Below are 22333 nucleotides of genomic sequence, written 5' to 3' on the forward strand. Positions count from 1 at the left end.
AGGCCTGCGATGAGTTGGGCTTCAAACTGAAGCAATTACAAGGGTATTCTGCTCCTGCGCCGATGGCTTGTGTGAAACTATGCGCAGATACAAATCAACTGATGAACTTTACGCAGCCTTGCCCGGCTGCATTGGATGTATTGTTCGATCGGATAAGGTGAATACTGACTTCTTTGACCATGCATCGGTGAGCCCACTGCAGTCTCGTACATCGAGTACGTGGTGCCAATTTAGGACCTACAAGTGGTCGTCAGAGCGGGCGCTGGCTACGATAATATTGACTTGAATGAAGCTACCAAGAGAGGTCTTAGACATCATGGACATTTGTAAGGATATCTCATCGGCTAGGTATCTGTGTTATGAACACCCCGGGCCAGAATGCTCACGCTGTCGCCGAGCTTGTCTTTGGCCTTCTACTCTATCACGCGAGGCGACGCTTCAGTGGATCCTCCGGGTTCGAGCTGAAGTAAGATGAGGTGTTGGTGTGAGAGGCTCCGTTATTGTATCGTCAGAGGAAGAACCATTGGTTTGTATGGGTGTGGACGTATCGCGGTGAATGTTGCAGAGATTGCTCGGGGATTCCACATGACGTAGGTCTGTCGATGCCTTTGACTTGATACTCATGCTCCTGTGGCAGCTGTTATGGCTATTCTCGCTCTGGGTGCTGCAAGGATGAGCAGTGCACTATGCTCAGCTCGCCAGTCGAGCTTTTCCAGCGCTGTGATATTATAAGTCTTCATATGCCCTCAAACGCACAGTCTAAGGCAAGTTGAATCGAAGCCAATATTCCTACTGCGCTCCCATTTCCAAGTATCGTCGCTATGTACTCATTTATCGATATCTTAGGGCTGTATTGATCGAGAGAAACTCTCAGCTTTGAAGGAGGGCGCGATTCTGGTAAATACGGCTAGACAGGAGGTGAGCAGTGGAACGATGCATTCTCATTCCCATATCGATCGTGCTGACTACGGTGGAAATTATGGTATGATTTAGTCGCTTAAGTCAATCGTGTTATTCAGAAGAGGGCCACAGAGACAGAATCACTTCGCTGTAGCTAATACTTTGACAGCAGCGTCATGATGTTAGGTTATAGACGAAGACGCTCTTCTTGATGTTCTAACGGCTAGACCAGATCTTACGTATATCGCCGACATCAAGCCGTCTAACTTGGATCAGATCCAGGGGGCCCTTGGCGAAACACGATTCACCCAACAAGTAATTCCCTTGGTGGGATAGTAGGCTTGATGTGACCATCATTCCTTCTAGGTTGTCGTGACGCCTGTAAAGATGGGCGCTCAAACTCTCGAAGCCAATATCAACGCTGCTGTCGCCGGTGTCCAAGAAATAGCACGTTTATTATTTGAGGGAGACACTACTTACCAAGTCAACAAGACATTTTGAGCACCTTCAGAATGTATCTATTCATAGTCTTCTCTGTTACTTGTGATACCATAGTCAATCATGATACCTTGCTCTACTGTGCTCGGCAGTGTAATGGAGATCTGTTGCTGATTTTGTTGCATTCTTCGCCAAGCATCGCTACAGGAGCGCTGCGTTACCGAAATCTCGCTTTGAGTTCCTAATCAATCCGGATTGATTATCAATCCAACAGTCGTCTACGGATGTTGGTTAGGACAAAGTCGGCTGTGTGAGTAGAGAACATCCTCACTTCGACGTACCATAAATTCAATATATTCAACTGCTCAATTCGGAAGTACATCAGTTCCTCCGAAAGGTAGCAATTGATATTAATTCCTGAGTAATATCATACGCTATGTCGCTCGCACTGGCTGCTTACATTTTGAAGCGTTTCTGCGCGCATGTAACCGTTTCATCACAGAAGCGAAGAATGCTCTCCATCGAGCATCAGTGAATGAGTATTTGCAGGTGGTATCATTAACTGGCTTAGTTCCGGTTTTATATTTTTGTGCCCATCCCATGTTCAGCAAATTGACGTCCTTCATTTCTGCATCACTCCGGTCTCTGGTATTGTCAGAACGAGAGGCTGTTGAAGGCCATGTCCAAGCGGTTCGGCCTTCTAAGCGACCTCATGGAGTAGTGGTGTACACGCATAGATGCGACTTTATGATTTGGCTCAACGATAGGCTCGTGGAGATCGTCCTTCAACGAAGAAGGCCAGACGAGAGTCGCAGGTGAGTTATAGGGGATCAAAGAAGACCCAAGTTGTACATCATTCTCCGAGTGCAGTCCTAACTGAAAGTGAGCTGAGTGGTCGTCGTAGAAGTATGATGGACTGCCCTTTTTTCGTTTCCAGTTCCCGTGTCGCCACCGATGCAGCACATGTCGGACTCGCAGCGAAGAGCGTATCGGGCAGGCGAACTTGTCGTTAAGGAGGAGCTCGAAGACGACATTAAAATCTCCTCCCCTAAACCAAGGAGACGTCTTTCGTCATCGAGCCGCCATAGGTCGAGCTCTCACGGTAAGCTACGTGTATATGCTTCGGCATCATGTTCGTATGCCTCGATGATTTCTGTGAAGCTTGGAGCTTTGCTCTGTTCTCAGGAAGCCACGTCCAGGCTCTCCACCGAGCGCAAGAGGGCGGATTTACCAGAAGTGGCCGGAGAGTTAACCGTCCGAAGTTCTTCTCTCCTGGTGGAGAAATGGTCCCTAGTGACACTAACAAATATGTTATTCTCCTTTCCGACTCGGAGAGTGACTAAACTATAATGGACTCGAGGCATACTCAGAGTTGCTGAATTTGCATGAGAGAGCTGATAATTATTTTGCAAGGCCCATGATCTATAATTGGGAATTTTTCCTGTCCATTCTACTTGTGTATGAGTGGGGAAAACGTGTCGGAAAAAGTGCGACGGTGCAGCCATTATCGTATTACTACCGCGCCTGGCTGAGTCCAGTCCACACAGGGTGAACAAAAAGTTATCACCATAGACTCGTAACTTCATGGATAAGAGGTGCTTCAAAATATAATAAGATGTAGACTCGTCACCATTGAGCATACTTAAGGACGCCCCCTTCCCTCCCCTGCCAGCTCCGTCAAGCCTTTCATTGGTACGACCACTACCCCGTGACACTTTTCCCAATTTTTAGGAAGGTAATATATTTAACGCGTTTCATCTCTTTCAACAATTTCTGCTATCATCAGCAGCATGCTAGGCTCATTACACGCGTTTGGCGCATGGATACGGAAAACATACCGCACTTGACACGATACTTTAGCTCGGAAAAATGGTATATCGTGTGTCACACGTTTCTACGGACTGACGACTGGCCATTCCTGAAGATGAGTCGCAAGTTCTCAGCTCTCATGGAACCCTTAGTTCCATAAACGGGCATAATTGATATCTTCAGCGTTCAATCCCCGAACATGTTCTCAGGCGCTGATGAAAGGAAGACAGTATGAATGATACTCGGAGGCCCACAGCTAGAAGATTCCTCTACAAATCTTGTCAGCTATGCCTTGTCAATGTACGTGATATCTCGTCTTCTACAGTTGCACTATCCGAATACTCATACTGATTCTACTGATGCCTTGCAGGCTGTTGTTGTTGGTGCATGGGGATTCCCGTCATCATCACAGAGCGAGAATGGGCGCCCACGCTGTGATTGTTGTGGAGCTTTTGTCACGGGCCCTACTCCAATCGATTTCAATACTGTTACCTTCTGTGAGTTGACAACGCAACAGTTGCTATCTATTCAAGAAAGCTCGTATCGCATAGACGACAGGAGCCGAGTCCACCATCGCTATGACTACTGTATCGATACGCTACTGGCATCACAATAAACACTAGTAATGTTTCCAGCTCCGAGAAAAATAATGAGTCCGAAATCGGGCTGTCGGATGATCCAAAACATGCAGTAGGACTACTACTACCAAACGATAGACGGGAACGACTAGAGTACACGACGATTGAACTGTAGGTTGAGGGAACGAATAGACACTCAGTCGATTGAATAGATTCATAGTTCGGCTGCTGAAAGACACCGACGAGGGCAACAGCCATCATCATCTTAATGAGCAACGATAGTGAGTGAGACGACAGTTCAATGCTAGAGACAAGGGGAAAATACAGGTAGATACCTCTACCTCCTGACAGCGCAAACAACTGTCGACAATGATCGAGCTATCCTCAGACAGGCCGCTGGGGTTGGTCAAGAGCCCCTCAAATTGATGACCGGAATCACTTCATCAACCCAGCATACTGGAGAGTATAACGGAGCCCAATAGAATCATCGAATAGGATAACGAAGTCACTATGCATCATGGGAGACAGTGTCCACATAGAAGGCAGGGGAGTTAGAAAATAAACAGGTTAAATAGACAGTCGCCGGTGCTAAGAGGACCGAGCGTTATATATGAGGATAGTATAGGTGTAATAGTTGTATTATGAGTAGCAGGAGAATCCTAGGTGTACAGAGAGAGATAGCTGCTCATATTATTCTATCTTTCCGCCAAAAAAGAAAATGATCTACACACAAATAGTAGAAATATGTAACACAAGCAAACCACATCACCATCATCCGTCATAATCATCGCTACCCTGCTTCCACCAAAGCGGGGAGCAAATACTACAGCAACACGGGTCTAATAATAATGGTGACGGGTCTAAAATTATTTTGAACCAAAAGCTGGATACGACTACGAATAGAAGTCAACTCGAGTGCAGAGTCCTGCCACTGGAGAGTAGGACCATAACTGTCGTGGGCTTGATAGTAGTAGCTAGTAGTCGCAGCAGCGATCAGAAGAGAAGAAGATTCTAATTTGGGAGCCTGTTGCTACTACTGAGTGAAAACGAATGCACTGTATTTGTATTCTATGTAACAAGCTACCGCTTGAGTGTAAGAGCGTTAGCACTCCGATATCGGAGATGATGGTGACAACCAACTAGAATGGACCACGCTCGGGTGACTCGGAAGAAGCAACAGGAACCACAGCAGTCTGCTGCCAACCTGAAGCAATGCACCATAACAACCACAGAGACGACTGTGTACTCACCAGCACATTCAGTCGAGATGGGGCAATTGGATTCGCCGGCAACAGGAAAGAACTGTTGATTGGATGTATGACAAGGTTGCCCTTGGATTCCCTGAACCAACAAAATGTATATCGTCGATTATACTGAGGCCAAAGATACTACGTCATTGTTGCTGGGGCTTGTCCCCTTTAGGGAGCTGTTATTGCTGTTCATGTACTTATCAAATAACATGGAGGTCCTCGCATACAGCTGCTGACCCGTCGAGTGCAGCTTCTCCGTCATTATAGGAGCCCATCTGAACGATATCATATCACGATAAAAATACACCCTCCAATGCAGACTCACGCTCGGCACTCATGTAAATGAGCCTCAACGTCCTTTAGACAGGCGGAGACCTCCTCATACGCCGCACTAGCCTACAGAGAGCAGCACTGTGAGCAGCAAGAATCATCTATGGCTTACTGGAGGTAAGGCACTCAAAAAATGGTGAAGTATACTCCTCATATTATCTGAAATCGATCATAGGTTCTCTACAGTCACCTAGTGGTCGTACCAACAAAAGTGAGGTGGTTGTCCATGGCGAGGACATCTCCTCCTGTGAGCAGGCCGATATCACGAGCCGTCTGCAGGCTGCTGCTGGATGCTTGCTCGCCACTGCCAGGCCTAGTAGTTGCGGAAGCTTTTTCTTGTGGTGCTGGCGGTGGGGGCGTAGCAGGAGCACATGAACTGATCAACAAAAAGGATCTAAACCAGAACCAGACTTTCAATTTTCGTCTTATTCCCAAGATTTCGTTTAGATCGGGCCATGAGACCACTATCATATCTGGATGCTGGGTAGCGCATGTCCCATAATTCCATCACAGAAAGTCAGTCATCATTTCAATGATGCGCACAGCCGAATATTTGCCATACATTCAACACGAATGAATCCCTGACATTCATCCACTACTACATGGCACTAGCTGCAGCTGCAATAGCAGAAAGGTCGAGGCCTTGGACGAACGGCTGGGCCTGCTAACAGACGACTGATGATGACCAACAAGGGCCCCTACTCCTTCTTACCGCCGTGCCATGAGCATTCACGTCTGACACTCCTCGTTTGGATGTAAGGTTCGCTGCTACTGCGGCCAAGGCAGCCAACTCTAGGTTACTGGGACACACCTGCACATGAAACGCTCTCGCAACAGCAGTTGTATACAAGACTACTACCGCTCCCGATGCGGCGGGCCTCATCGTAGCCTGAGCTGTAGCGGGAACCTGTGTCAGACAGATCACCTCACAATCCACCAAGCTGGCCCCGTACCGCTTCACCAGCACTCTCATGTGGACATGTGCTCACCGTAGCTCCCGCTGGTCGCGGATTCCATGCCGAGTTTTCATCAACCCTTTCTGAAGATCCTAATACAGTGAAAATGACGGGCTATCTGATAGATCTACCCAACCTGTGTGCTTTGATAGGTTCTGTGTCCCTTGGGCTACAGTCAGTGACCGAAGAAGCTCTTCTATTGCAAGTTGCTCCTTTGCTTGATTAGCGCTGTTATTATTGCCTAACAACCATGAGTATGAATTCACGGTCAACTACTAGCCACTAACTACTCTCCTGTTGTTGTACCAATCCTTGTGATTGCGACAGTCTCGACTGAACCACTCGACCTGGGTCCTGAAACGGACAGACATAATGCCAGACCCGTCACATACTGTCTATACCTGTTGGTCCTGCAGACGGCGGTCTAAATCCTGGAAGTACTTCTGAGCATGAGACCTCACTTGCTTGTTGGTTCGAGTAGGTATGTTGCTCGTAATCTATGACCAACACTCCTGCACTACGAGGACCAACCCTCCTACAATAGTCCAATCACGGCCGTGGTCCCTGAGGCCCTCCAAGAAGACCAAATGCTCTTCGGCTGAACAGCAGACTAGTCAGAAAAGTTTCGACAGACCCGTACACCCACACTTACAACTCCAACGCCCATGCTTGCAGGGCTTAGGTAGCGGCTGCGTGGTCCTGGACAGATACGGGTTACCAAGTATACCACTACCACTACCGCCACACTGAGGAAGAACATGATGACGCGCGGGTGGAGTAGATAGTACCCCTGTAGGATTGAGGAGCTGTAATGCACCTAGCGTGGGGTGGGTTATGTCAGTATCTACGGTGAGTATGGACAACCACGACGCAGCTTGGGTAGTAGTACAGTCCGCAGTAAGGAGTGGTAGAGTTGATGTGGCAGAGGATGACAGGGGTTCTGAGATACACACAAGTTCTCCACATAATGATAGCAGGATGGGTACACGGTCACCTGTGGTGATGTCGGATTGGTCATTATTGCACTGCTGCGCCAAAGAGAGGCCTCTCAACGGTAGACGCCGACGCTCCACCAACCTCTTCACCACAACAATATCCTCCTTGATGCATTGCAAGTACCTATCACATGAATCGGATGAGAATCCTCCGCTGTGCGCCAAGATATTCTTCCAATATCTTTGCGCATCCAAGGTAACGGCAGTTGAGAGAAACAGTAAGATTCCCACCATGCGGATAGCGGCTTCTTCGACGATTTCGTCACATCCCCGACTTGAGCTGGTGAATGTGAGCTGCTGTAAGCTGTAAGGAGCTGGAGGGTAGTCCCGGGGCCTTCGGGGAGGGCTCTCACTGGGCTAGAGGCCGAAGTCGTCTGCTCACTGCTAAGCCGGGGTCGCTTAAACGCCAAGCCTTCGCCCTCATATGAAGGTTGAACAGCGGGTTGCTGGGATGTGTATAGCGGAAAACATTCCGATAGCGACGATGACGACGATGAAGAATATGACGATGTCGGTTGTTGTTGTTGTTGGGTAGTGCTAAATGTTGTTAACATAGAGCCGTATTGGTGAAAAAAATCAGTGCCACCTTAGAGGAACTTCTGTCGAATTCGTCCCCACCCTCGCGGCAACTCGACACGCCAAACACTAGAGCTATTCATCTCATAGAAAAGGCCCATGCATGTCGCATGCTCATCACTCGTGTCCTCTCCTTCCTTGCACCCCCAACACTGCCGTCTCCTTCATCAATCCCCTCGTAACCTCCAGGGGTACTATCTTCAAAATGATGCATTTTCCATCGCACCATCTGAACACATTTCGGGCCTGACGCCAGCCCATTGCCACGTCCTCCAGTGTCACCGGATGTCGAGGTAGAACCTTCTCCTTCACACCATGCTCTATGCATCTCCTCACATGCACTGCAGCATACCGGCAAGTGCCCCTCTTATCATTCTCGCATACATCGTCGTCTTCCGAGGCCCCACACCTTCCTGCCTCACCGGCCCTGCATTCTGCGCCGACGGACCGATACAACTCGAAGCCACCGTATCTGCTCAGATAAGCCAACTACTGTCCTCGGCACTCCGCATGAACGACCTGCACTCAGCATTGGTTGCCTCTTCTGTACTCTTCTCGCATAAAGTCTGGTACCCCTTCAAAACCCCAAACAACGTGGTGGCTGATGACCGCACAAACGTCACTAAGCTTTGGAGCTTTGGTGATCTTTCTCGCGAACAACCCAGGTTCGATCCCCGCGAGCTGCAATTCTCTGTTAAAAATCTATACTGTCCAATATACCATTATCCATTCCATCAGTGAGACCCAGTTGCTCCCCACCGCCCCGTCCCCCAGCGACCTACTTTAGTATCCTCAGGATCAACAGACACCAGACTCAACGCCAGCACGCATATGGCAAAAGCTGATGCACATGAGCATTGATCTGAGAACAGTGAGTGCAATCCTATATACGAGCCTTCGACTTACCCTAGCAGCTACCACACTTCCCAGTATGTACACATTCCTCATGCAATTATAACGACATCTCCGTCCAACGGAATGGTCCTACATGTGTACACTCCGCATTGGTCTGTCGAGATAGCCTCCAACAATTCCATCTATCGCTAGTTGAAGAGCTGCCGCCCGAAGTGACAGACAAGCCGCAATAGACACTGTTCCCAAGCCGAGAGCACTGAAAACAACACGACATCTGCAAAGACCCACGACCATCCCATAACCATTGGTTAGTAGTGTATCACTACTACCTCGCCATAACGTCATCCCTTTTTGGAACCTCATCGATCCTGCATCAGCGACTTCATTCACTCGGCCGCCGACCTTCTCCCGCTATCCTCCATCACAACAACCTCAGCGTGATCCAATGGTAATCTCCCCCTCACTAAGCCTGTACTACCCTCTCAACATTCCCGTGCCTTGATCGGAGCCACCACATTCGCTTCGTCAGATATCCGACATACGGTTATCATACAAATGTATAATAGCTGAGTAGGGGGCAGATGAAAGACCTTCCTTATCATCATCATAAAATAAGCTGAGCAGTGCTTATATCTTGCCTACTTGTTGCCTCTTGCGTTTCCTCAACGACCTCCTCCGGACCGTACTAATCATGCGTTGTTCCTGATAACTTCCTAGCCGAAGGGATATCTTGGCAGGACCAGCTGAGCCATCACTCTCCAATCTATGCTCAATTGAGGCGGACGTCTTGCGAGACCTCCCCGTGATGGCTCGGCTGCGTGGCTCCGATTGACGGCCTGTGTTGGGCAGTAGGAGGAGGGGTTGTTGGATATCGGAGCGATATCGCTCTCAGAGGCTGCTCTCCTTCACACTGGAATTCGATGCTGCAAATTATCGAGTAAAATTTGGCATCCGCGCGGGCTGAGTCGCATTCGGAACTACGTTGGTTCGATTCGTCTATGCCTGGCGGATGCTATGGGCCAGCCATGGCTCCCATAAGACTCTGTATATCATAAAGACTGACCCCATGGAACTGCAACCCCAACTTGTCTCTGCTCACGTCACTGAGATTAAGTGGGAGAACACACATATGGCATCATCTACATATGTTGGTGATGGTATGGAAATGATGGGGGAGCTTTGGGCAATTCTCATTGATTCCTGTATCCCGAATTCGTACGTGAACTTGTACAGCTCAGCTGAGGATAGCCAACATACACTCTAAGACTAAACTAAGTGCACCAACTGTGAGATCCCAGTTTCCCCCTTCGGAACGTGATCGCCGAGAGGGTCGACCACGTGAGAACGGCCGTGGAGGACTAAATTTCCTTTTGTCAGATTGCGCACCTCCCGAGGCTCCCATCGGCGTGAGATGAATTTTCAGCCCATTTTTTGAACATCATCGAATCGAGCGTGAAATCAGAGGGGTTCTTATCAGGGAACTTTCAGCCGTAACGACGTGGTGGGGCCTCCAATAACTTTGCTTCGTGGACGAATAAGTAAAATCCCATAATCGACAGATTTGATCGTCGTGGTGTAACTGATAGGCCTACGAAGTTTCAGCTTCTCCTTCTTCAAGGGTTTAAACTTGTTGACGAAATTTTGGAACTCTCTTTATGGAATCTTTATCACTACCATTCGCCCCAGTGAAGAGCTACCCGTATCATGGGGCACCCGGAGAGACAAACTGGCAGCACGCAAAAACAAGAAGGCTGGGCTATTTCACATCCTTCTGTCTGATTTCCATTAGTCTGATTCAGGTATAGGTGCATCTAGGCTGCGAGTTTGCATCCACCGGATCCTAATAAGATGCCCATCAAGAAGTCTTCATGGTAGCCCCTTGGCTGCCCGAGTCCCCGTGGGCCGAGGAGCGTGCCCCAGCAGCGCATATTTTTCACTCGATATGATTGTCGTGGCAAGGCCTAGGAGTCGACCTTGAAGTTTTGGAGGGCGGGAGGTAGCCCCTGTCTTTATCGCTTAAGGTGGTATGTGAGCCTTACGAGATTGGGAAGCGACCGGTTATGAATCGGTAGCTCGTGCTAGCGCATGCGTGTTAATTCTTCCTGTACCTTCGCATACCTCTTGTGTTGAGTTCTGATAACGGGAAACGGGAAGAGGTCCTCTTAGGCAATAGATCATGAGCGCTGACTCCTCATATGGGGGGTGTGCATGCTAATGGCTCCTCGTTGGGGTATGGCGGCTACTTCCTAGTGGGTTCCACACGTGTGCGCGTTGAGTGACGTGCAGATTTCAACAAATTTTGGTACTCTTTCTGACGGCTTTACTAAGCCTAGATGTCGTGGAATCATATTGTCCTGTAGTGATTCTTGTCCCCTCAGCGAGCAATGGTAAGAGCATCCCCGAAAAAGGTACCCAACCCTCATCCAACCTACAACGAGATGGTAAGGAACGCCCTTTCGACTTGTAGGGGATTTCAGAAGATGAGCCGCCAAGCCGTCGCCGCTTTCATCAAGTCCAATTATGGTGTTGACAACAGAACCGCGCTGAATAAGTCCCTCAAGGCCCTTGTGGAGACCGGTACCGTGTCCCAGGCAAAGGCATCTTACAAGTTGGCGGCTGGTCAAAGGCCGACGGTGACTGCTCCAAGCAAGCCCACTAAGGCGCCTTCGAAGCCTAGCAAGGCCCCTACCAAGAAGGCGTCCTCTCCCGCTAAGAAAAAAGCCGGTGCTAAGGCTTCTTCTGCCACCACTAAGAAGACATCACCCAAGAAGACCTCCACTAAAGGGAAGAAGGCACCCCCAACGAAGAAGACTGTAGCTAAGAAGACCTCTGGAAAGAAGAGCCCTGCTGCTGCCAGGAAGAAGAAATCTCCGGTCAAGAGGGGAGGCGGTAGATCGGGCAGGTCGTAAATGCCGCATGTACTCCCCTATGCAGATGATAGTATGTCATAATGCTTTTTGATAGTATCATTATCATATTTCCATATTTACCTCTATTATCACCCAATGTAAACTGGTATAGTAGTCAATGGCGAGCCAAGAACAACATGAAGTAGTCTTTGCATTATTATCCATAGAGCCTCAATGAGGCAACCTGCTGCTGCTCCTACCACCATCACTTCAACGATTTGTCGTATCAACTCCTTATAGTCTTGTGTTAGTCAGTTGGTTAGATGAGGGAGTATCAGCATCATCTGAGGACCTAATTAGTTGCTGGTTGAGCGTGGCGGCAAGCTCTTCCTCTCTACTTGTGTGCATGCGTGCAAAACTGAATTCTGTTCTTTTATACCCACTTCCCCATATCGATAACTACACAACAGTCTGACATGGTTCTATAAAAGTTTTATCAATAACTTCATCATCGATATTCTAATCTACTGCTGCAGAATACTCAATATGTCGATGGTACTCTGCCCTTCTTAGCGTCACGTACTAAGGGACTTCAAACGCACCACGAGAAGAGTACTCTTACAACACTTCGTTAAATAGATGTAGCATTATGAAAAACAAAAGGTACAACACTATGCCCCCTAGGGCCCTTGGGTACTCACAACTAGTCACCATAGAATCGTCTCTCACCGGACAGGTCTACGAGCGCTCGCCCCGAATTCTTCTGGCCAACTGCATGTCCTTGGGCATGATGGTAACACGCTTAGCATGAATAGCACACAGATTGGTGTCCTCGAAGAGGCCCACCAGATAGGCCTCAGCCGCCTCCTGTAGGGCCATCACAGCACTGGTCTGAAACCTCAAGTCGGTCTTGAAGTCTTGGGCCACCTCTCTAACAAGGCGCTGGAAGGGCAACTTGCGGATGAGTAAATCAGTACTCTTCTGATAGCGTCTGATCTCCCTAAGAGCCACAGTGCCAGGCCTGTAGCGATGGGGCTTCTTGATACCACCGGTGCTAGGGGTGGACTTTCTAGCGGCCTTGGAGGCTAACTGCTTACGAGGCGCCTTGCCACCTGTGGACTTGCGTGCAGTCTGCTTGGTCCTTGCCATTGATACGGAGGATTTTAATAGCCTGAAAATTACCCACATACCACACCATGAACACATCATCCCTAGGAGACGTTACGAGACTCTTCAACATACGCCTAGCACTGAGATCTACCGAGGAGGGCAGTCAATGCTATAACACACACGAACTGAGCCCCGTAGAATGCGCAATCTTACCACAGACTGGACTAGAAATTAGCTATAAAAACAGCCAAGTCACTCAACAACTACACAGAGCCCTTGAAACTTGCAGCATTGAATTGAGGTCACTAACCGACATGATATCATTCAAGTACCACCGGCGTCACCACCACCACACACTCTCTGTCTCTTCGATGGTGGGATGTCCTGCCCGACTGACTGGGAAACCGTTTTGGCATCGGTTTGACTAGATTGGGCCTAATTCGATCGAATAACGGGGCGCAGCTCTCTTGCGGCGACAGCCATGCACGCAGCCACACACCTCAGTAATGCCGATTGGATACGGGTTAATCCTCCCTTCCAGCAACAACTCGCCGTAGTGGATCCGATCTCTGGCAGAATGATCATCCGCCTCCTGATCGTCTCCTGCCGCCTCGCCACAGGCTGCTTCCACATTAACGACTTTCCAGCATTGACCAGCATCGTCCCACTCCTGCACTTGTCCTTGGACGAATATTCTCTTCAACAATTCATCACGGAGTTCATCTACTTCATCCGAACTCGGTACCTGCCAGCAGAAACTGTCTTCCAACATTAAGTGGGGTTGGACTGACAGTGAGCCGCCTGTCGAACATCCCACCACCACTAGCTGCCGCTGTGAGGTCTATCTCGAATATATCCATCCACACCCTCCTCAGTACCTACACAGTCTCGGACACTCATATTATAACATCAGGCCTCTTGTGGGTCATTTGGTGGACCGTAGGGTGATTCAATCCCACTAGGCCCAAGTTGGTCGCAACAACGTCCTGTTCACCTCGGCATCCACAAAGCAGCACGCAAGCGCATGGATGTCACAAGGAGGTTCATCTTGAGTAAGCAAGGCTCGTATGCCTTCAACGTGGACCTGAACCATTGACATAACTCGAGTGACGGAAGGGCACCCACCCCGCCGACGACCGCGAGGACAGTATCCCCTTCACTGAACTGTCGCGAAAGAGCAGCGATCTTGTAGGCCATGAAGACATCTCGGAGGAAGATATGCGACAAGAAGTACCTAGGAGCAGCAGCCGGTCAGGACACCACCACTACTGAGTAGCTTCACTTAGGTCTGAAAAGACGGTGGAGTTCACCCAAGAGGAAGTCGGCGTGTGGGGGTGATCGATGCTCTAATTCAGCCAATCTGGGGCATGGTGATGAGCTCGTACCAATCACGAGTAAAAGCCAACCTGTAAGCCACTGTAGAGTCCAACTGGTCTACGCCATATTCTGAGACAGCCTCCTGGCCGTAGACCAACCTCAGGTAAGTATCGAACACAGTCTGATTTCAAAGAAGAACCCCTCTAAGAATGAACCACCTTAGGCCACCTCTTCATCTGATACCATCTTCAGCAAGCTTTCAGGCAGATCCCCGATCCTCCGTACCGTATCCCTACCGATCGAATCACCGTTACAGTGGACGAGCTTCCCATTCCTCCCTACTTCGCCATCTCCAATTCCCTATTCTGTATGAGCTTGAGCGTCTCCAACATATCAATTGAGTGCAGCGGCAACCCTCTTCGTTTTGTCTAGTAGAGACCACCCAGGTACACCGTCGATGGCCAACCGAATGCCCACCTCGTATATTGCAGTGAGCTCAGGCATCCCACCAACCGAGCCACAAGCCGCTAAGAACTGTGCCGTTTCCGCATTGCCGGACACATTCACAAGGCGAGCGTTGACCAGCTGAGGAGAGCTGCGGCCTCAGGACACAGCCAGATCACCTCATCGAAGGTGGAGCCTTGTCCTCCTTGATCCTTCAAGTCGGTCAGCTCAGCCCAGCTCCCCTTGAATCTACATACTCACACTAATAGCGATGCTCCAGATGCCCATACAGGACTTCTCCAGCAGAGGCAGTTGAAACTTCCTCCGGGCCTCGGTACGGGCCAGGTCACTCTCCAAGGCTACACATTTCACACACAGTTGCTCGATGGCCTTCTGCAGGTTCAAAGCGGAGGCTTCCGAGGAATGTACAACACCCAAGATGTGCACCTACGTACACCACCCCAATGGAAGCGGGAATACCCTCATTTGAATGTACTTTAACACCGTTGTTAAGGGCGATTGGCTCCTGAATACAATATTCCAGCTGAGGGGACTTGGAGCCTTTCGAGAACCTCTGTTGTAGCTCCTCCACTCTCGTCCAGTCGATACACTGCCATGCCCACGAAGTGGACTCAGATCAACCCCAAGCATGGCTTACACTGGTCTCCACATCTCCCAGTATTTCCTCAACTGCTGCCTTCATCATACCCATCTCCGACTTCTTCCCATTGCTCTTAGATGATCGCAGATACTCTGGGCAGCTCCCAGCTAGTCTGCACAGGATACTGGGCAACTCTAAAGGCTTCACCTATATTATTAAACCTGCTTTGGCTAAGGACGCGAGCACTCACCACTTCAGCTGGCGTCTTTGCTTTCTCTCGGAGGCTCATTAGATGAACTCCTATGCTGCCTTCAGAACTACGCCATTGCTGTTACCAACACAAAATCGTTCTATTACGACTAGATATAATATCAATGTTAGTAAACGATACACTCAATGATGATGGTACTCCTAACGTCATTCACTACTGCTATGCACTATCCTCTCCGCAGCCTCCTGGCTCACTCGCCGATTGTGCTCACACATATTGACGTACTTCGTTTTAGCGCGCGCCCTGACGTGGAACATAGAACTCTGCCACAATGAGCCGTCCTGACGTCACCTGAAGGCCTCTACAGGGTCCGAAATGTTAAAGTCCGACACCGGAACGGGGGCATCCGAGAAATTGGATCGACGTGGGATTTTCGCAGGTGGGGTATCCTCCCGGCTCCTCGAGCTGGACCTAATCGAACAAGCATCTCCACTGACGGCCAGACACGATTAGACTCACCTCGATGCCGACCTCGACTGGCCTCTCGAAGGGCTACTGCTTCGTGATGATACCGACTCTGTGATAACGGTACTAGAAGCAGTGACCGACAAGGTTTCAGCTTACCCGTGTCGCCGTCATCATCCTTCAATGGTATGAGGGACTCAATGAGCGCAACTGCCCTCTCCGACGGCCGAGGCTCTGCTGCTAGATACTGCGGCACCATCGCCAACACTACTGGGTCTAGGGGTGTATACGGTACAACGGCAACCTGAGGAGAGGAAATCCTCCTCAAATACGCCGCACTCAACCATCTACCTGTTGTTCCCTTGCCCGCCGTCCTGAGGCCTTTACGAGGGATGCCAGGACTCCTACTGATACATTTTCGGCAGTAGCTGGCCTGAAGGAAGCTTATCGCCCACACCTGTATACAAAGTCCTTACCGATCAGAGTAATACCCTTGGAGAGGTGGAGGAGGCTTGGGCTTAGCCTTGGCCGCCGCTGCTGCTGCCGCTGCTGCCGCTTTCGGGTCGGACTTCTCTGAGGGTCTACACCAAAGCAGTGACGAGCATGAGAACCGCTATGTAATACGTTCTATAGTGATGATGATGCCTCTGGCTGACATCCTTAGGCTCCCGACCATGGCTTAGACCTCCATAGATCATCGAAGGGAGCAACAATGGTGGCTCTGGCGGTGGCTTGGCACTGACAACGACCGAATGAGAAAACGATACAATCAACTACATCCTATTAAAAGGTGGGATTATAAGGAATAAGGAATGTCTCCCGGTCCGAGCAGCAGCAGCAGCAGACTACAATGCATGTTCCTCCGTAGCGAGCCTCTCAAAGTCTCTAGCTTCACCGACGTCAATGACACCCTGGTCCTTCCATATTTGGATCAGCCGAGTCACGTTCTTCTGCTGTGGAGTGAGGTCGTGCTGAGAGAAGATCTGCCGTTGTCCATCCCAGGATCTATGTCTAGCTACCCCAGGCTTCCGAGAGTTTCTATTATAACAAGCACCATAGGCAGCCCGGCACATCCACGGCAAGTAGTTCTTTAATAGCACCCGTACCACTACCCCTTGAGGACCGCTCGTTCGCTGCAGTACCTACAATGACCATAAGCATTAGTCCAGGTGCTTGCCAAGACCTACCTCATGGATAACAAAGAGCATACTCATAGCATGGTGGCCATCCTTAGGCGTCCGCATCGACCGTAGCAATGACCTGTAGTATTATCATAGAGATCACCTCACTGGACTCAGCAGGGTCTTACGAAGCAATGGCACTGGTCTGCTGGCGGTTCTCTAGTAGCCATGCCGCCGCATCTTTAATCGAGTCATCGCTAGCCGGCACCTAAAGCGGGTTATACCACACCTCGTCGAACTCATTGATCCAACACCCACCCCGCCTGCTAATGACACTATAATTGCTCCATAACGAGCAGCTAGCTGAGGGCTCAGGCTCGCTGTCGTTTCCGGTAGGTGATATTTGTCCGCCACGGCCTACGACCAAAGCCTCGACAATCCCAGATCCCATCAGCGGCCGCTCACCTGCAACTCATTTGAGAATTTCTCATCCACGGGCACGGGGGGTGGTAGAGTGGGTTGTTGCTGGCGTGGAGGAAGCGAAGGAGGTGGCACGTACCCTCCCTGAGGCCCGCCGAAGGGCATTTGAGGGGGCACATGTGTGAAGGGCAGTGGCGGCACCGGCGGCGGTTGAGGTTGAGGGATATACGGCATTGACGGGACCTGTGGAGGACTGAGGAAGCACGGCTAAATGTCAGAATAAAGCATGCTCTGAAGACCCTCTTACAATTGCTGATGCAGTGGTGGGGGCATGAATGGACTCGCTGGGTCCTGCTGAGGCCGCCAAGGCATAGGCTGCTGAGGCGGTTCTGATGGTGATCACACTGGAAAAAGGCGGAGCGGAGGTGAGCTAACATTACGAGCATGCCCTGGAGGTGGAAAGAATGCTTGCCCAGGAGGCGGACTGCCTTCATCGCTGAGGAGAGCCGTTCTCCATCACAAAAGATTATGACAAGCGTACCTCCAAGCCCTCATATGACCTCCTCCCCATTGCTGGTGTGACCAAGCCTGGTCCTGAGCTGAAGGGTATCCTCCTGGTCCTGGCCCTGCTGACCATTGCTGAGCATTGGGCGGGTAGTAGCCGGGGGGAGGGACAGGAGGAGAAGGAGGAGGATGACCACCTCCCATCTGCATCCCCATTGGTGGTGGTGGTCCGTTCCACATAGGAGACCAAATAAAACACTGAGGGGCTCAAATATATCATCAAAGTCTCACTCATCCTGACTCAAGTCCATCCAGTGCTGAAACACGTGTAAATTCCAGAAACATGTCAAAGCCTCCCAGACCGGTCGCTGTGATGATCTTCCTCTCCGTCAGAGGCCACAGTTTCCTCATTTTCACTGTCACCATCATCACCACCAAATTCATAGTTCGGCGTGTCATTGAAATCGACGAAATAGCTGTTAGGGGTATCTACATGCCGTAACTGCCTGATCAGGAGGTCTTGCTACTTTACTACTCTTAGCGCTCCACATAGCCTCACCAAGGCTCTGGACATCCTTCTTGTTCTGGATAAAGATCTCTGTGTTCCTCACTGACAGGTCTATCACTGCAGCTTCCGAATGCTCCAACAATGACCTGCATGAACGACGACCCTCCACATCGTTGCCCTTAGAGATCTCATTATTTCATAAGGAGAGTGAGTCAACTGAGCTCTACATGCATAGACATTCCGTCACTACCTCGTCTCTTGTAGATCCGCCGGATCGTTGAAATCAGTCTCTATAGGTTCATCATCATAATAGACTTCCTGCTGCTCGAACCTTCACAAGCCATGCCCGTCGTCACGAGCAGCGTTGTCCCCCTACTTCTGCCATTTAGCTCGCTGGCCTCTCATCTCGCTATAGGGATGTTCCAAGATGCTAAAGTCCTTCACTCTGAACCCAGCCAGCGGATCGAATCTTGGTACCTATGCTCGCCCATTAAAAGAGTCATCGTCATAGTGACAGCACCTTGAGAGCGCCATAAAGCTTCTGCGACCACTTCCATTTTTTGAACTCCAGAAAGTAGTCGCGTTGGCGCAACTCAGAATCCCTATCGGCAACCATTATCGACAGCATCCATGATAGAACTCCTAATGGACCTCACTTGAGCCTCTGCTTCTTAGCAGCCCATTCTGACACCCATCCAGGCACCTTATTCGGTACGGGAGCTGGCCGACCATCGGGAGTCGCATGCTTCGGAAGCCAGCCTCTCTGAAGTCAACAGTCTCCTTTACCTCGTGCGCATTATCCTTGCCTTTTTAGGATAGTTATTGATCTCAGCAATGAGCTTATGCAAGGCTTGCTCAGTAATGACGATCTGCCTGTATTTTAACAAGTTATATCTAAGCTCTATACATTCCCCAACAGCCGAGACACCTTCCATGTGATCACGTTGATACGCCTTCAACGTCCTCGCGTCTGACTTGTGCTATATGGGCAGTGCCCCAGCGGAAATTGTCATTGACATCACTAGTGCCAACATGGATCTGACGTTAATATAGTTCCCATCACCGCAGATGGGGTACTACCAAAAGAGCCGAATTGCAGTGCCGACCCAGGAGTCGGCGTAAATGGGCAGCGACATGCCGGGTCTTATGAGTACTGACGTTGAAGGAGTCAACAACTGTGATCTCTCCTTGCGCGAACTTAGCGCTCAACATCATCCTGTATGACAATGACCATTACTATCCCTCTCCAGCTCGAGTAAAGCGTTTTACAGCGACCGCTACGATGATAAATCACGCGCGCTTACGCGTGGAGGTCAACATTAGAGGATTGCTCTCAAGAGTATAACCCTACATCGGAAATTTCGGTGGACTACTTGATAAGACATGACTCCGATCATAGCATATGTATATTCCTGCAGTTTCAAAAAATACTGCGACAGACAGACACGAAGCGACAGGAACAAGTAGTGATTTACCCAGTACTGTGCTGTCTATGGTGAGCCTGTTATCAAAAGAGGCAATGCACTTCACCTCATGCTTACTTCAGTGACTTCCACACTCGCCTCTTCAGCTCTCCTTGCCGCCACTCCCGTGGACGTTGCGGAATTGAAAACACGCCATCGTACTTTCCTGGAGCCTTTCGCCGACCCATACGAGATTTGCCGATATTTTTGTGAGACCGCGCTTTCCTGATATAAGTAATGCACTCTGACGATTGGCGACCACGCCGAGCTACTTATTGGAACCTGGCCACTCCCATTTGAACAGCTGCATGTCCTGCTGATAACCAGCCATACATCCTCTATGCCACCAATACGTGAAATAAAGGATATCTTTCCGGATTGGCTCAGCGAATATTGAGTTCGGAACTACACCAAACTATACCAAACTTAGAGGGCGCTTTATTGAGCAAGAACAGCATGCAGTCGTTCCCGAAGACTATGCTGAGGAGTATCATGGCTAATGAGAAATTTACTAGTGAGCGACACCAAGGCTGAGGAAGAAATGAGAAACACGACTAAAGAGACAAGTTTGAGGCATGTCAAGATATGCAACAATCATAGTGATCCGCCCCGCTACTACCTATAATCGACCCAATCTCCTCTGGAGGGTCATCGCTACCAGCGGGTTCGCCACTAACAGGACATGTCACCTCGAATTTGTACCTACGGAACCGATTGGCATCTTGAGAAGGACGGAGAGAGTACACTGGCATCTCCAAAACTGCATTGAAACCAACAGCTGGGAAACTCCACCAATTTCGAAGGACTGTCCGTAGGTCAGCAAGCTCACCTAAAAGTCGACTGCATGATAGTAAGAGGACGACAGTGAGCAATACCTGGACGCCGGACCACTGGTGCGTCATGGATAGAAGCACCAGGCTCCGGTTCAGGAGGAGCCATCGGGCTGCCAGATGCCGATACTGCCCATGCAGCACTGGTACCTGTCACCCACCGATGGTATTGACAAGGTGAGTGCAAGCAGCAGCGTACAAGATCGGTAGATGACTGTGATAAGATGTACTGGATGAGGGGACCTTGTTGTGGTCCCTATACGTAAGGAGGGTATCATACCAAAGTAGAAGAGGAGAACCTCCTGGAATTCGGCATCAATACCTCGGCATGGCATGGCAGATATCCCTCCGATCGTGATATCTTATCGTGGGGTGGCATAGTTGCCCCACCCGTAGGAATTGATTTTATTGAAGCATTTCTTGGGTTGGCATAGCTGCCCCACCCGGAGGAATAGATTTTATTAAAGCATATCTTGGGTTGGCATAGTTGCCCCACTCGGAGGAATTGATTGAGCTTGGAGCTTGACTACAAAATTTCAAGGCGGTTTTCGCAACGCGTCAAGAATATGCTTCAATAACTACGGTACTGAATAATTGGAAGACTTTATAAAGGGGGAAATAATATTTCAAATATCCGATCCTAGTCGACAGTTTCGCGCGCGCCCTAATTGGTTCGAGCCACCCTTCCACTTCCTTGCGACCAATTCATGGATCGACCGGTGGAAGAACATAACTCTGCTGAGGACGCTGCCGGGCCTTTACTCGTGGACAAACCAGCAGACAGTGTAGTATCATGCTCGGGTCTGCTCGAGATTCAAATTTTTCCCCCACCCAGGCAGTAGCGGCCACTGGCGGTGACAAGTCGGCTCCAACTAAACGACGGCGACGAGTGTTATCTGGGTTCGACGTATATGTGTCTCTGACTTGTACTGTGTTGATGCTGGCAATAACAGCTTGGTACTATTGGAAGATGGTATCCATGACCGACCAGATGCAGAAGAGCTCTGTCTTCGGTAAGATACCATAGGCCTATTTCCTGGCAGGGTTGGACTCATCTTTTCAGCGAGTGTACATACAGAGTACGCCAGCTCCGACATACTAGATGCTATCCAGACGATTGAGGACTTCGTAGAGGAACATTCCCTCGATGAAGAGCCTTACTACGTCACTTTCCTGCGTCTCAAGTGAGTCCAGTTGCCGTTGCTGTCGTCAACTCGATGATGATAGTAGCTCGTCGATATTGATAGTACCCAATAGGTACTCCCATGACCCGAGGGGACGTCAATTGGACCATGCTCGCCGAAAGATGGTCAGTTGGTTCATGAAAGTCCGCTATTTTTATGATCTCGGCTATCTACCTGTGACCGACCCTAGCTATGTTGAAAAGATACCTGGGAAGTAGGCTCCTATCGTACCATGGACACATCGCAGGCTCCGTTCAGGGACCGAGCGAGATTCCTTTCGGAACTCGTAGGGCCACTCGATGATGCTGTGAGACTGTCAACGGGGCGAACACCAAGGTCAGTCTTTGAATTTTTCCGAGAAATGTAATGAAGAAATATGCTGCCAACTCGACTGTCTATGGACTCTTGTAGGTATTCCATTCCGTCGGAGAATTCTGTCTCTCATCTAACACTAGATAATCTGCCACCAGATCTCCGTAATATGAGCCTTACTGCCATACGTCAAGGAGTAGCATCAGCGCGACAACGGCGGCTTCCGACGGCTACACCTTCTATTATCGGAGGCCATAGCGACTCCTCTCATGGGGAGGAGTTATGACCTTTTATCCGATGTTTCTAT

At 49.7% G+C, this 22333-nt stretch overlaps 9 protein-coding genes across 9 annotated transcripts in view; 3 read left to right on the top strand and 6 right to left on the bottom strand.

Moving 5' to 3' along the window:
• Nucleotides 1–1401, top strand: part of Pmar_PMAR003364 (d-3-phosphoglycerate dehydrogenase, putative) — a gene marked incomplete at both ends in the record, with an annotated part of 1797 nt that extends 396 nt beyond the window's left edge. The window contains 7 exons of the mRNA XM_002784065.1: nucleotides 88–187; nucleotides 235–304; nucleotides 349–466; nucleotides 566–590; nucleotides 847–918; nucleotides 1087–1215; nucleotides 1267–1401. Coding sequence (XP_002784111.1) covers nucleotides 88–187; nucleotides 235–304; nucleotides 349–466; nucleotides 566–590; nucleotides 847–918; nucleotides 1087–1215; nucleotides 1267–1401 — 649 coding nt within the window. The remainder of the gene's footprint in view (nucleotides 1–87; nucleotides 188–234; nucleotides 305–348; nucleotides 467–565; nucleotides 591–846; nucleotides 919–1086; nucleotides 1216–1266) is intronic.
• A 3463-nt stretch (nucleotides 1402–4864) lies between these two features.
• Nucleotides 4865–7680, bottom strand: Pmar_PMAR003365 (hypothetical protein; the record flags this gene model as incomplete). The annotated part of the gene is made up of 16 exons (XM_002784066.1): nucleotides 4865–4929; nucleotides 4976–5066; nucleotides 5118–5250; nucleotides 5301–5371; nucleotides 5418–5464; nucleotides 5509–5681; nucleotides 5908–5966; nucleotides 6018–6116; nucleotides 6165–6212; nucleotides 6259–6344; nucleotides 6398–6502; nucleotides 6552–6615; nucleotides 6663–6758; nucleotides 6801–6859; nucleotides 7256–7380; nucleotides 7610–7680. 16 exons carry the CDS (start codon nucleotides 7678–7680, stop codon nucleotides 4865–4867), a joined length of 1392 nt encoding a protein of 463 aa, XP_002784112.1.
• A 3391-nt stretch (nucleotides 7681–11071) lies between these two features.
• Pmar_PMAR003366 (Histone H1, putative) lies at nucleotides 11072–11596 on the top strand (the record flags this gene model as incomplete). The annotated part of the gene is made up of 2 exons (XM_002784067.1): nucleotides 11072–11128; nucleotides 11165–11596. The coding sequence occupies 2 exons, from the start codon at nucleotides 11072–11074 to the stop codon at nucleotides 11594–11596; spliced, it is 489 nt and encodes a 162-aa protein (XP_002784113.1).
• A 422-nt stretch (nucleotides 11597–12018) lies between these two features.
• Nucleotides 12019–12703, bottom strand: Pmar_PMAR003367 (histone H3, putative). Its single transcript, XM_002784068.1, has one exon. The coding sequence runs from the start codon at nucleotides 12683–12685 to the stop codon at nucleotides 12275–12277; it is 411 nt and encodes a 136-aa protein (XP_002784114.1). The 5' UTR covers nucleotides 12686–12703; the 3' UTR covers nucleotides 12019–12274.
• Nucleotides 12704–12970: 267 nt separating this feature from the next.
• On the bottom strand, nucleotides 12971–13843 carry Pmar_PMAR003368 (hypothetical protein; the record flags this gene model as incomplete). The annotated part of the gene is made up of 5 exons (XM_002784069.1): nucleotides 12971–13081; nucleotides 13146–13391; nucleotides 13438–13524; nucleotides 13641–13730; nucleotides 13772–13843. 5 exons carry the CDS (start codon nucleotides 13841–13843, stop codon nucleotides 12971–12973), a joined length of 606 nt encoding a protein of 201 aa, XP_002784115.1.
• A 154-nt stretch (nucleotides 13844–13997) lies between these two features.
• On the bottom strand, nucleotides 13998–15297 carry Pmar_PMAR003369 (hypothetical protein; the record flags this gene model as incomplete). The annotated part of the gene is made up of 9 exons (XM_002784070.1): nucleotides 13998–14144; nucleotides 14192–14255; nucleotides 14306–14391; nucleotides 14441–14548; nucleotides 14587–14656; nucleotides 14703–14854; nucleotides 14904–15017; nucleotides 15066–15215; nucleotides 15259–15297. The coding sequence occupies 9 exons, from the start codon at nucleotides 15295–15297 to the stop codon at nucleotides 13998–14000; spliced, it is 930 nt and encodes a 309-aa protein (XP_002784116.1).
• Nucleotides 15298–15425: 128 nt separating this feature from the next.
• Nucleotides 15426–17390, bottom strand: Pmar_PMAR003370 (hypothetical protein; the record flags this gene model as incomplete). The annotated part of the gene is made up of 11 exons (XM_002784071.1): nucleotides 15426–15522; nucleotides 15571–15690; nucleotides 15739–15796; nucleotides 15844–15988; nucleotides 16036–16117; nucleotides 16161–16265; nucleotides 16534–16826; nucleotides 16872–16944; nucleotides 16994–17073; nucleotides 17124–17222; nucleotides 17271–17390. 11 exons carry the CDS (start codon nucleotides 17388–17390, stop codon nucleotides 15426–15428), a joined length of 1272 nt encoding a protein of 423 aa, XP_002784117.1.
• Nucleotides 17391–18218: 828 nt separating this feature from the next.
• Pmar_PMAR003371 (conserved hypothetical protein) lies at nucleotides 18219–20865 on the bottom strand (the record flags this gene model as incomplete). Its single annotated transcript, XM_002784072.1, has 14 exons — nucleotides 18219–18235; nucleotides 18265–18383; nucleotides 18488–18568; nucleotides 18614–18714; nucleotides 18758–18839; nucleotides 18894–18998; nucleotides 19024–19131; nucleotides 19181–19275; nucleotides 19318–19453; nucleotides 19779–19925; nucleotides 19973–20105; nucleotides 20320–20529; nucleotides 20576–20680; nucleotides 20811–20865. 14 exons carry the CDS (start codon nucleotides 20863–20865, stop codon nucleotides 18219–18221), a joined length of 1494 nt encoding a protein of 497 aa, XP_002784118.1.
• A 360-nt stretch (nucleotides 20866–21225) lies between these two features.
• Nucleotides 21226–22331, top strand: Pmar_PMAR003372 (hypothetical protein). Its single transcript, XM_002784073.1, has 6 exons — nucleotides 21226–21315; nucleotides 21366–21543; nucleotides 21594–21714; nucleotides 21788–21928; nucleotides 21973–22077; nucleotides 22126–22331. The coding sequence occupies exons 1-6, from the start codon at nucleotides 21238–21240 to the stop codon at nucleotides 22310–22312; spliced, it is 810 nt and encodes a 269-aa protein (XP_002784119.1). The 5' UTR covers nucleotides 21226–21237; the 3' UTR covers nucleotides 22313–22331.
• Nucleotides 22332–22333: the final 2 nt, after the last annotated feature.

Source organism: Perkinsus marinus, assembly GCF_000006405.1.
Source record: "Perkinsus marinus ATCC 50983 genomic scaffold scf_1104296935302, whole genome shotgun sequence".
NCBI classification, from domain to species: domain Eukaryota; phylum Perkinsozoa; order Perkinsida; family Perkinsidae; genus Perkinsus; species Perkinsus marinus.